The 11,377-nt window shown below is 46.1% G+C and overlaps 1 protein-coding gene across 1 annotated transcript in view; it reads right to left on the bottom strand.

The window, feature by feature from the left end:
- The window catches only part of LOC106607852 (calcipressin-2), a 140,890-nt gene extending 129,712 nt beyond the window's left edge, over positions 1-11,178 (bottom strand). Inside the window, exons 1-2 of the mRNA XM_045720885.2 lie at positions 10,961-11,178; positions 5,987-6,204 (exon numbers count right to left, since the gene is read on the bottom strand). Coding sequence (XP_045576841.1) covers positions 5,987-6,202 — 216 coding nt within the window. The 5' untranslated portion in view covers positions 6,203-6,204; positions 10,961-11,178. The remainder of the gene's footprint in view (positions 1-5,986; positions 6,205-10,960) is intronic.
- Positions 11,179-11,377: the final 199 nt, after the last annotated feature.

Genomic DNA, 11,377 nt, shown 5'->3' on the forward strand with positions numbered 1-11,377 from the left:
CATGCAGAGATGCGATTCGCCGCCTGGTTATCAGAAGGGGGAAAGGAGAAGATTAATTGTGTGTCGTCTGCATCGCAATGATAGGAGAGACCATGTGAGGATATGACAGAGCCAAGTGACTTGGTGTATAGCGAGAATAGGAGAGGGCCTAGAACAGAGCCCTGGGGGACACCAGTGGTGAGAGCGCATGGTGCGGAGACAGATTCTCGCCACGCCACCTGGTAGGAGCGACCTGTCAGGTAGGACGCAATCCAAGCGTGGGCCGCGCCGGAGATGCCCAACTCGGAGAGGGTGGAGAGGAGGATCTGATGGTTCACAGTATCAAAGGCAGCAGATAGGTCTAGAAGTATGAGAGCAGAGGAGAGAGAGTTAGCTTTAGCAGTGCGGAGAGCCTCCGTGACACAGAGAAGAGCAGTCTCAGTTGAATGCCCAGTCTTGAAACCTGACTGATTAGGATCAAGAAGGTCATTCTGAGAGAGATAGCAGGAGAGCTGGCCAAGGACGGCACGTTCAAGAGTTTTGGAGAGAAAAGAAAGAAGGGATACTGGTCTGTAGTTGTTGACATCGGAGGGATCGAGTGTAGGTTTTTTCAGAAGGGGTGCAACTCTCGCTCTCTTGAAGACGGAAGGGACGTAGCCAGCGGTCAAGGATGAGTTGATGAGCGAGGTGAGGAAGGGGAGAAGGTCTCCGGAAATGGTCTGGAGAAGAGAGGAGGGGATAGGGTCAAGTGGGCAGGTTGTTGGGCGGCCGGCCGTCACAAGACGCGAGATTTCATCTGGAGAGAGAGGGGAGAAAGAGGTCAAAGCACAGGGTAGGGCAGTGTGAGCAGGACCAGCGGTGTCGTTTGACTTAGCAAACGAGGATCGGATATCGTCAACCTTCTTTTCAAAATGGTTGACGAAGTCATCCGCAGAGAGGGAGGAGGGGGGGGAGGGGGAGGAGGATTCAGGAGGGAGGAGAAGGTAGCAAAGAGCTTCCTAGGGTTAGAGGCAGATGCTTGGAATTTAGAGTGGTAGAAAGTGGCTTTAGCAGCAGAGACAGAAGAGGAGAATGTAGAGAGGAGTGAGTGAAAGGATGCCAGGTCCGCAGGGAGGCGAGTTTTCCTCCATTTCCGCTCGGCTGCCCGGAGCCCTGTTCTGTGAGCTCGTAGTGAGTCGTCGAGCCACGGAGCAGGAGGGGAGGACCGAGCCGGCCTGGAGGATAGGGGACAGAGAAAATCAAAGGATGCAGAAAGGGAGGAGAGGAGGGTTGAGGAGGCAGAATCAGGAGATAGGTTGGAGAAGGTTTGAGCAGAAGGAAGAGATGATAGGATGGAAGAGGAGAGAGTAGCGGGAGAGAGAGAGCGAAGGTTGGGACGGCGCAATACCATCCGAGTAGGGGCAGAGTGAGAAGTGTTGGATGCATAGGCTGAGATGAACTCAGCCTTGTTGGCTGCAGACCGGCAGTTCCAGAGGCTGCCGGAGACCTGGAACTCCACGTGGGTCGTGCGCGCTGGGACCACCAGGTTGGAGTGGCAGCGGCCACGCGGTGTGAAGCGTTTGTATGGCCTGTGCAGAGAGGAGAGAACAGGGATAGACAGACACATAGTTGACAAGCTACAGAAGTGTTGTTTCTTGTATTATTGTCTCCTGTGTCATTAGAGAACTGTTTCACTTTGATATCCTTTTTCTTCTTCTATACCATCCCAACCCAGTCTAGTCCAGTCCCAAGAGGCCAGTCCAGTCGTGTCCAGGCGTGTGTATGTCAGTATGTGTGACTCATGAGTGATGGATCACCTTTAGCCTGCCGCTGTCCTGGAGGAATGGCTTCTGTATGCAGCTGTCGCACTGCATGAGGATCAAAGCAGCGGTGTGGCCGACCAGCTAATGTCTCTTCTCTGACTGACGCAGGCTGGAGCTGGTGCCGGAGGCTGGGTATGAGGCTGCTGGGGTTGGGGCTTGGAGCAGGGAGGGGATTGGGGCTGGGTCTGGGGCTGCTGGGGTTGGGGCTGGGGTTGAAGTTGGAGATGGGGTTGGGGCAGAGGATGGAGCTGCAGTTGGGACTTGAGCTGGGACGGGGCTGGGTAAGAGGATGGAGCTGGTGTTGGGGCTTGAGCTGGGACGGGGCTGGGTAAGAGGATGGAGCTGGTGTTGGGGCTTGAGCTGGGATGGGGCTGGGTAAGAGGATAGAGCTGGTGTTGGGGCTTGAGCTGGGACGGGGCTGGGTAAGAGGATAGAGCTGGTGTTGGGGCTTGAGCTGGGACGGGGCTGGGTAAGAGGATGGAGCTGGTGTTGGGGCTTGAGCTGGGACGGGGCTTGGTAAGAGGATGGAGCTGGTGTTGGGGCTGGAAATGGGACTGTTTACTGGGGTAGAAAGACCTGACTAGCACAGTTCCTCTGCTCTGTTCACATGACCTCTGCTCCAGAAAGGGGCACAGAAGACCAATGCTCCCCAGCACACACAGACAACAACAGGACACAGTGAAGCAAAGAGTTCTCGATGAGAAAGCCTCAGGAAGTATGTCCACATTCAGTAGAAAAGCAAAGGGAGTGGACTGGACTCACTCTCTTAGTCTTTTTTATTTTCATCTCACAAACGTCAAGAAAAATGTCTGTTGATGTACGAGGGGGAGCCGAGGTCAAGGTCTCTGATCTGTGTTGACACCAGGGCTCAAAATGTTAAAAAAGTTAGGACCCCACAACATAACATATCGGAGCACCAGAATTTTTTTTTTTTTAAATCGATTGAGATACAGTACCAGTCAAAAGTTTGGACACACCTACTCATTCAAGGGTTTTTCTTTATTTATTTTTTTACTATTTTCTACATTGTAGAATAATAGTGAAGACAACAAAACTATGAAATAACACATATGTAATCATGTCGTAACCAAAAACGTGTTAAACAAATCTAAATCTATTATATATTTAAGATTCTTCAAAGTAGCCACACTTTGCCTTGATGACAGCTTTGCACACTCTTGGCATTCTGTCAACCAGTTTCACCTGGAATGCTTTTCCAACAGTCTTGAAGGAGTTCCCACATACGCTGAGCACTTGTTGGCTGCTTTTCCTTCACTCTGCGGTCCAACTCATCCCAAACCATCTCAATTTGGTTGAGATGGGGTGATTGTGGAGCCAAGGTCATCTGATGCAGCACTCCATCACTCTCTTTACACAGCCTGGAGGTCTGTTGGGTCATTGTCTTGTTGAAAAACAAATGATAGTCCCACTAAGTGCAAACCAGATGGGATGGCGTATCGCTGCATAATGCTGTGGTAGCCATGCTGGTTAAGAGTGCCTTGAATTCTAAATAAATCCCTGACAGTGTCACCAGCAAAGCACCCCCACACCATCACATCTCCTCCTCCATGCTTCACGGTGGGAACCACACATGCGGAGATCATCCGTTCACCTACTCTGCGTCTCACAAAGACACAGCGGTTGAAACCAAAAATCTCAAATTTGGACTCATCAGACCAAAGGACAGATTTCCACCAGTCTAATGTCCATTGCTCGTGTTTCTTGGCCCAAGCAAATCTCTTATTTTTATTGGTGTCCTTTAGTAGTGGTTTCTTTGCAGCAATTTGACGATGAAGGCCTGATTCATGCAGTCTCTTCTGAACAGTTGATGTTGAGATGTGTCTGTTACTTGAACTCTGTGAAGCATTTATTTGGGATACAAATTTCTGAGGTTGGTTAACTCTAATGAACTTATCCTTTGCAGCAGAGGTAACTCTGGGTCTTCCTTTCCTGTGGCGGTCCTCATGAGAGCCAATTTCATCATAATGCATGATGGTATTTTGACTGCACTTGAAGAAACTGATTGACTGACCTTCATGTCTTAAAGTAATGATGGACTGTATTTTCTCTTTGCTTATTCAAGCTGTTCTTGCCATAATATGGACTTGTTCTTTTACCAAATAGGGCTTCTGTATACCACCCCTACCTTGTCACAACGCAACTGATTGGCTCAAACGCTTTAAAGAAATTTCACAAATTAACTTTTAACAAGGCACACCAGTTAATTGAAATGCATTCCAGGTGACTACCTCACGAAGCTGGTTGAGAGAATGCCAAGTGTGCAAAGCTGTCATCAAGGCAAAGGGTGGCTAATTTGAAGAATCTCAAATATAAAATATATTTTGATTTGTTTAGCACTTTTTTTGGTTACTACATGATTCCATATGTGTTATTTAATAGTTTTGATGTCTTCACTATTATTCTACAATGTAGCAATGTGTCCAAACATTTGACTGGTATTGTATAATCTATATTGGGGCCTATATGTATTCTAGCTACTTCTGAAGCACATGTTGTGCCCTAGAAACCAATGTAACCCTTTAAATACATGTGTTTATTATATCAAGCTAAAATTATGCAAATAACTGTCATTGAACTTACAAAGTCATGTGTGGAATATTAGGTGTCTGCATTGTGGAAAAGCACTATATTGAGATGCATTACATTGACATTTGTACACCGTCTCTTTAAGAACATCATGTTTGTTAGTGATGACATGCAAGAGATCAGACATTAATTCATTGCTATGATCAGTGATCTCCTGAAGAAGCTATCCCTTTCCTTTCTTTCTGTGCCCCCAGATATTCAGATGTAGTCTACTAGTAAAGTTACCAGGTTGTTCGTTAGCTAGCTAATGAAGTAACATGACGGAACAAGGTGTACACAAATGGGCCGCGAGAAGTTTTAGAACGACCCGTGACATGGTTTCTGAATGTAAAATGCGGCCCGCCAATCCGCCATAAGAAGATCATTTTTTAGATGTGTGTCATATCTTGTAAACTGTTGGGGCTAGAAATAAGCTGTTAGATTCTCTGCGGTACAACCATGATGCTAACAAATATGCACTCGCTTTATACTCTAGTGCACTCAGAAACAACGGTAGAACAAATCATTACAACAATAACAAATTAAATTGAGGTGGGGAACACCGTGTTTGTGTTTCCAGGTCGCACAGCTAAATATTTAGGAGCATATGCAACCAAAATTGTCACACTTTAGAGCCCTTGTTGACACTCAGACGACAATGACCCTTGACCTCTGAGATGCTGAGATTCAGAGCACCAGATAGAACTTCCAACAAGTGATATGGCCCTGTGGACATCTATTAGGACTCCTCAGCCACATATCAAAACCACTGCCTGCCATGATAGCAGTCAAAATAATGTATAACTAGAGGTACAGTGGATGACCAGCCCCCATCAGAATGGCAGCTTTTGATCTCAACTTCAGCTGGATTTTTTATTTATTTTATTTAACCTTTATTTAACTAGGCAAGTCAGTTAAGAACGAATCATTATTTACAATGACAGCCTTCACCGGCCAAACCCTAACGATGCTGGGCCAATTGTGCGCCACCCTATGGGACTCCCAATCACGGCCGGTTGTGATACAGCCTGGGATCGAACCAGGGTGTCTGTAGTGACGCCTCTAGCACTGAGATGCAGTGCCTTAGATCGCTGCGCCACTCGGGGGAAACTGGATGACATAACAGGCCTGACAGGCCAACCCCGGGTAATGGTGGGTTATGAGGACAGCGTTGAGTACGAAGATGCCCAGGGAGAGATGACACCAGATAAATGTAGAAAATGGCTGCCAGGCATCCACAGAGTGGTGTACAGTAGGTCAGAGAGATATTCACTGTGTGTTTCTTTGCCAAGGACAAATTGCCCTCAATTGCCCTCAGAAGATGAACCGCCCCTGAGATGAATCAACTTTATGCCATGCGGACCAGAGGGCACCAATAAATACAGTACCAAGAAAACAATCATATGATAAATAACAAGAACTGTGGTGCACGCATGGACCAGGAGGATAAACAAGGTCAATCTCATGGACAATGTAACCTTTACAGTTTTATCACCTTGAATCACTTTTCCTTAGACAAGAAGCCAAACAAGAGAACCAACTAGGCCTAAGTGAAAATAGCAGGGGGATATTGAGCAACTCTCTCCCCCGTGAATAAAAAGAGAGTGGTTTGACCTTACCTTGCCCTGCTGATCCTCAAACACAGACTGGTCCACGTTGCAGGCGAAAAGGGAGGTGGGCAGGTCGTTAAAGTCGGTGATCTGGTGGAAGCTGTCGCCCAGCGCGGGATGTCCCACAGTGCTTTGCAGTACCAGCAGCTCCTCGCCCCCCAGTAGGTAGACCCGCTGGTAGAACGTGGCGTTTCTCAGGTTGGAAAATAAATGATCCCCCTTCATGGCTACAGAGAAAGAGAGAGAGAGACAGAGGGATATGGGTGTGCTCAGTCCAAATGCTGTGACGGCTCCTAGGGGGAAGAAGTGGACAGTCAAACTCTCCTCCACACCAGTTCACTTGAAGGCTAACTGACCACTGATGTAACTGAATACGGAGCTCACACTCAGTTAAATACACACAGGACTAGCTGTATCTTTAGCTCTTGTTCTACAATAACAAACGTGTTCTGAGGCTTAACCTTACAGATTGTTTTACTATGACATCATCTTGGTTGTGAACCCCTGTCCTCCCACCTCTCCCTCCTCTCTTCCTCATCTATATATTTGACCATGTATCTGAAGTGCACCTGACAGGATTCATTCCATAGCCACAGAGTGGAAAGTGTTGTCAGACAGCGTATTAATGGTGACCTGATGAATCTATTCTCAACACCGCCGATGACTTCTAAAACAGTCCACCTCCACAGGCAGTTAAAACAACAACACAGAGACAGAGGGAGAAATAGAGAGACAGAGACAGAGACCGAGAGACTGAGAGAGACCGAGAGAGAGAGAGAGAGAGAGAGAGAGAGAGAGAGAGAGAGAGATAGAGAGAGAGAGAGAGACGAGAGAGACATAGAGAGACAGAGAGAGAGACAGAGAGAGAAATAGAGAGACAGAGAGAGAGAGAGTGGAGAGACCGAGGGAGACGAGAGAGAAATAGAGAGACCAGAGAGACAGAGAGAGAGACAGAGAGAGAAATAGAGAGACAGAGAGAAGAGACAGAGAAGAGAGATAAATAGAGAGACAGAGAGAGAGACAGAGAGAGAGAGAAATAGAGAGACAGAGAGAGAGACAGAGAGAGAAATAGAGAGACAGAGAGAGAGACAGAGAGAGAAATAGAGAGACAGAGAGAGAGACAGAGAGAGAAATAGAGAGACCGAGAGAGAGACAGAGAGAGAAATAGAGAGACGAGAGAGAGACCGAGAGAGAGAGAGACGGAGAGAGACCGAGAGAGAGACGGGGAGAGAGACCGAGAGAGAGACGGAGCAGAGCAGAGACAGAGAGAGAAATAGAGAGACCGAGAGAGAAATAGAGAGACAGAGAGAGAGACAGAGAGAGAAATGGGGGGGGAGAGAGACAGAGAGAGAAATAGAGAGACCGGGGGGGCCGAGAGAGAGACAGAATAGAGTGTTAACCTCTCCAACAGATGTTAACCTCTGGCCCAGGCCACTAATACTCTGCCAAAAGGTTAGGTGATGGGCTTAGAGATGGGTGATCCCACAGAGGTGTGATGAGGGAAGGAGTGGAGGATGGAAGGAAGGAGGGATGGAGGAGAGGAGTGGAGAGGAGGATTGGCGGGTGAGAGTGGAGGATGGAGAGAGGTGGAGTAGAGGAGTAGAGCAGATACAACAGAGGTGAGAAGGTGATATGGAGACGTGAAGGAATTAGGTGCTTGTCACGGTTTCCCTGTCATTAATAGACCCTGACATCTCCAGTCGGCTGGCAAGCCTGCACTGTCACCAGCAGCCTCATACTCACACACACCCCGTGGCTATTTTAGGATCAGCACATCACTCGTCCCACACACACACACACACACACTCTGTTATGGATAGTGGAAACACACACACACACACACACACACAAACACACTGTTATGGACAGTGGACACACACAAATATACACACACACACACAAACACACTGTTGTGGACACACACACTCACAAAAGGCTATAGATAGCGACTGTGGCTGTCTGGATCATTCCTGGCCTGTGTAAACGCTGTTGTAAATAGCTGCAACACTAATGAAATCAACAGATTGCTGGGGTACTTGATTAAATTGAAGTGTTCCAGACAGACAGGGCCCTATTTCATTTCAATATCAGCATTGTGCCCTGTGGTCTGAGACAAGGCTGTTAGGAGAGACAAAACAAGAACACACACACACACACACACGGATGCTCTCTTTCTCTCCCGCATGCACGCACGCACGCACACACACACACACACACACACACGACTGTATATATATAGCAAATTAATCATAGTGGGCAGAATAAGCAAGGAGGTGGGCAGAGCCAAACACGAGCCAGTGAGATCTTATTGGCGTGTTCTATCATTTATTTGCATATTTCCGTTAGGGAACGCCTACTCTGTGAATTGCTTGTGAGCAATAACCCAATTTGCCCTTGCATTCCTTCTAAACAACGCAATTTGTTTTGAAACTTTGGCAAAGGGTAAAGTCTACAAAACGCAGTCCGCTCTGTTTGTTACAGATTCTAGTTTTGGAAACTGAAAACTGTATGGAGATCAAATGTTTCATTGATGAGAAAATGAGCAGAATGTCGACCAAAATCCATCTCGCTCCATCTTCTCCCACTGCTAGCCACTGGGCTTCCTCTCATCACCATATTTTGTAGTGACTGAAAACACCAACCGTATGCTTCACATTAAATCCGGTGAAATATCTGTCATTGTTCTATCTGTGATGGCGTCTAATGGAGACATAACATGTGCAGGCTAGCTCAGTGCTGTCCCCTCTCATTGATTAACTCAAGTTGAAGGCCGACCGAGTTACTACAGGCTGCCATTAGCAACTAAATTATCCTTACAACTTCTTCTGTGTGCGTTTTTTAAATCATCTGTTCAAGAACATACAGTGCATCTGGTGTATTAGAAGCAATTATTGTCTTTGATAAAAAAATGCTATTTACAAGAAGATACACCACATTCACTCTAATGGGGATCCTGTTTTCTGCTAACAATGCCTGCAGGGCTGTCAGCCTTGAAACCTCCATGGTTTCAATGGGAGGGGGCAGCCATTCTCCCCTGACACACACACACACACACACACACACACACACACACACACACACACACACACACACACACACACACACACACACACACACACACACACACACACACACACACACACACACACACACACACCTCTGCTGAAGAGGATATGAGTTTGGGTTTGACAGTCAGAGTGGAACAGGTCCAGAGAATAGAATGATGCATCCAGAACCGTGAGTCAACAGCCTTTGAGGTGCAGCAGTCTGTCTGTTTGACTGTCTGTCTGTCTCTCCATGCCACTCCCATTAGTCACTTGTATGCTTGTTTACTCATCATCGCAGATGAAAGATGACTGATTACATTGAATACATTAATTAAGAACTGTACTTTCCAAATAATCAGAATGATAAACAAGGCTTAATGCAAATGATCTCTCATTATGAATGGAATCAATGGACCATCAAATTACTGTTCTACAAACTAACTTAGAGGCAAGGAACATTAGACAAACCACAAGGTCAATGACTAAAATCATTAGGCTATATTTATTGGCCCATTGTGGAACATTCCAATTGTCAATTGTTCCATTTCACTGATCTCATGGGTGAAACATGCTTATCTGCTCTATCCCACAGATAGAGAGAGAGTGAAAGAGGGATGGATGGTAGTGGTGGTGATGAAGCTGGCACCATATGGCTTGATAAGGATAACCTTTTGTTCATAAAATCATCTGATGAAAGAAGTTATTAACATACCATCAATCATATCAAGGTACAAAGGAAAAACATGTAGGCTACAATTGCTACAATGCTATAATTAAGCAATAAGACCCATCACGGAGTGCCTGGTCACAGCCCTTAGCCATGGTATATTGGCCATATATTACAAACCCCCGAGGTGCCTTATTGCTATTAGAAACTGGTTACCAATATAACTAGACCAGTAAAAATAAATGTTTTGTCATACCCGTGGTATATGGTCTGATATACCATTGCTGTCAGCCAAATAGCATTCATGGCTCGAACCACCCAGTTTATAAAAAAGTGGCATGCAATATTGCTTACTGAACGTATTCTATGTTAAATCTACTTCAGCAAACCATTCAGTTACCGAATAGCTGATCATTCTCAACTTCGTGGAGTCGAGAAGAATTCTCAGCTAGTTACTGACAGTCTATGCAACAGCTAGATCAATAATATGTATCCCCACAGGAAGCAGCAACATGAGGCAGACCTATTCATTCACACTTTCAGTGAGTCATATCTGCAGAGGTTTTACCAATAGCAACCTGTTGGTGTCAGAGGGAGAATGTCTGGAGGGACCGCTCTTTGGCTGTCGGAAACAACACAACTTTATCATGGGGAAGAATAGTGGAAACAACTGAATCATACCTCAGGTCTTATACAATCTATCAGTATGCTATACATCTATTGACTACATCTAGGCTACTTTTCCAGTAGGATGTTGAACAATAATTCAAGATGAACAGACAATTATTTTGGAGGTTTTTTAAACTGCTTGTAAAGTCAAGAGTGGCTGTCATGATGTTCAAAGAGACGCGTTGCGTTGACTGCTGGTATTTCGGTCTCAGAAACTGTCAATGTCACTAAAACATCAAAGGGGGAAAGGAGTTAGGCTACATAACCTCTACATTTCCAGGCAACATAAATGGATGGCTAAACTAAATACATTTAAAGAAAATCATATAGCTTACGTTAGCCTAAAATCTGCATATTTTTGGGGACAGGACAATCCCATCATCACCGTTAACAAAATCCCATTGTAACCTCTAGTCAAGTCTCGGTGAAAGTCATTCGCTTGCAAGTTCGAGCACTTTCCCACCCGCTGTCACTACCCTATACACCCAACAACTTCAATGCAACTCAGGCGACACACTTGTTTGCATTAGGCTACTGTCAATGTTCCACATAGAAACGCGATATATGCGAAACCCGAGTCGCCATCGCTTCTCTCTCTACCTGTGCGGTGTGATTCGGTCCGACTGCGGCGTCTTCGGCGTTGTCTCTCTACCTCCTCACTCTTCTTTGTGAATCAACCTTGCATTCCAGCTGCGCGCCGATAATCTCCTGACGTTTTTTTGCAGACAGTTTGACTCACCAATGACTGTCCTCCGGCATCCAAATGATGTTTGTTACCCAGTAATGAAATACAGCTATGTCCACAGGGGGCTTTCTTTGACCAATAGTCTACCAGAGAGCGGAGTGTCTAGTTAACAGAGGTGGAGACTACGTCAGAGCTTTGCGGGCCTTCGGGATGGATGTTGCGGCTCTTTCAGCAGGTAGCTGTCCTTGCGGGCGGGCGGGTGTTTGCGGGCTTCATATCGAATCAAATCAAACCAAACATGTGTTACGACAATTTATTGCAGTCATGATAGG

Source organism: Salmo salar, chromosome 06 (genome assembly GCF_965601325.2).
Source record: "Salmo salar chromosome 06, fSalSal1, whole genome shotgun sequence".
NCBI lineage: Eukaryota > Metazoa > Chordata > Actinopteri > Salmoniformes > Salmonidae > Salmo > Salmo salar.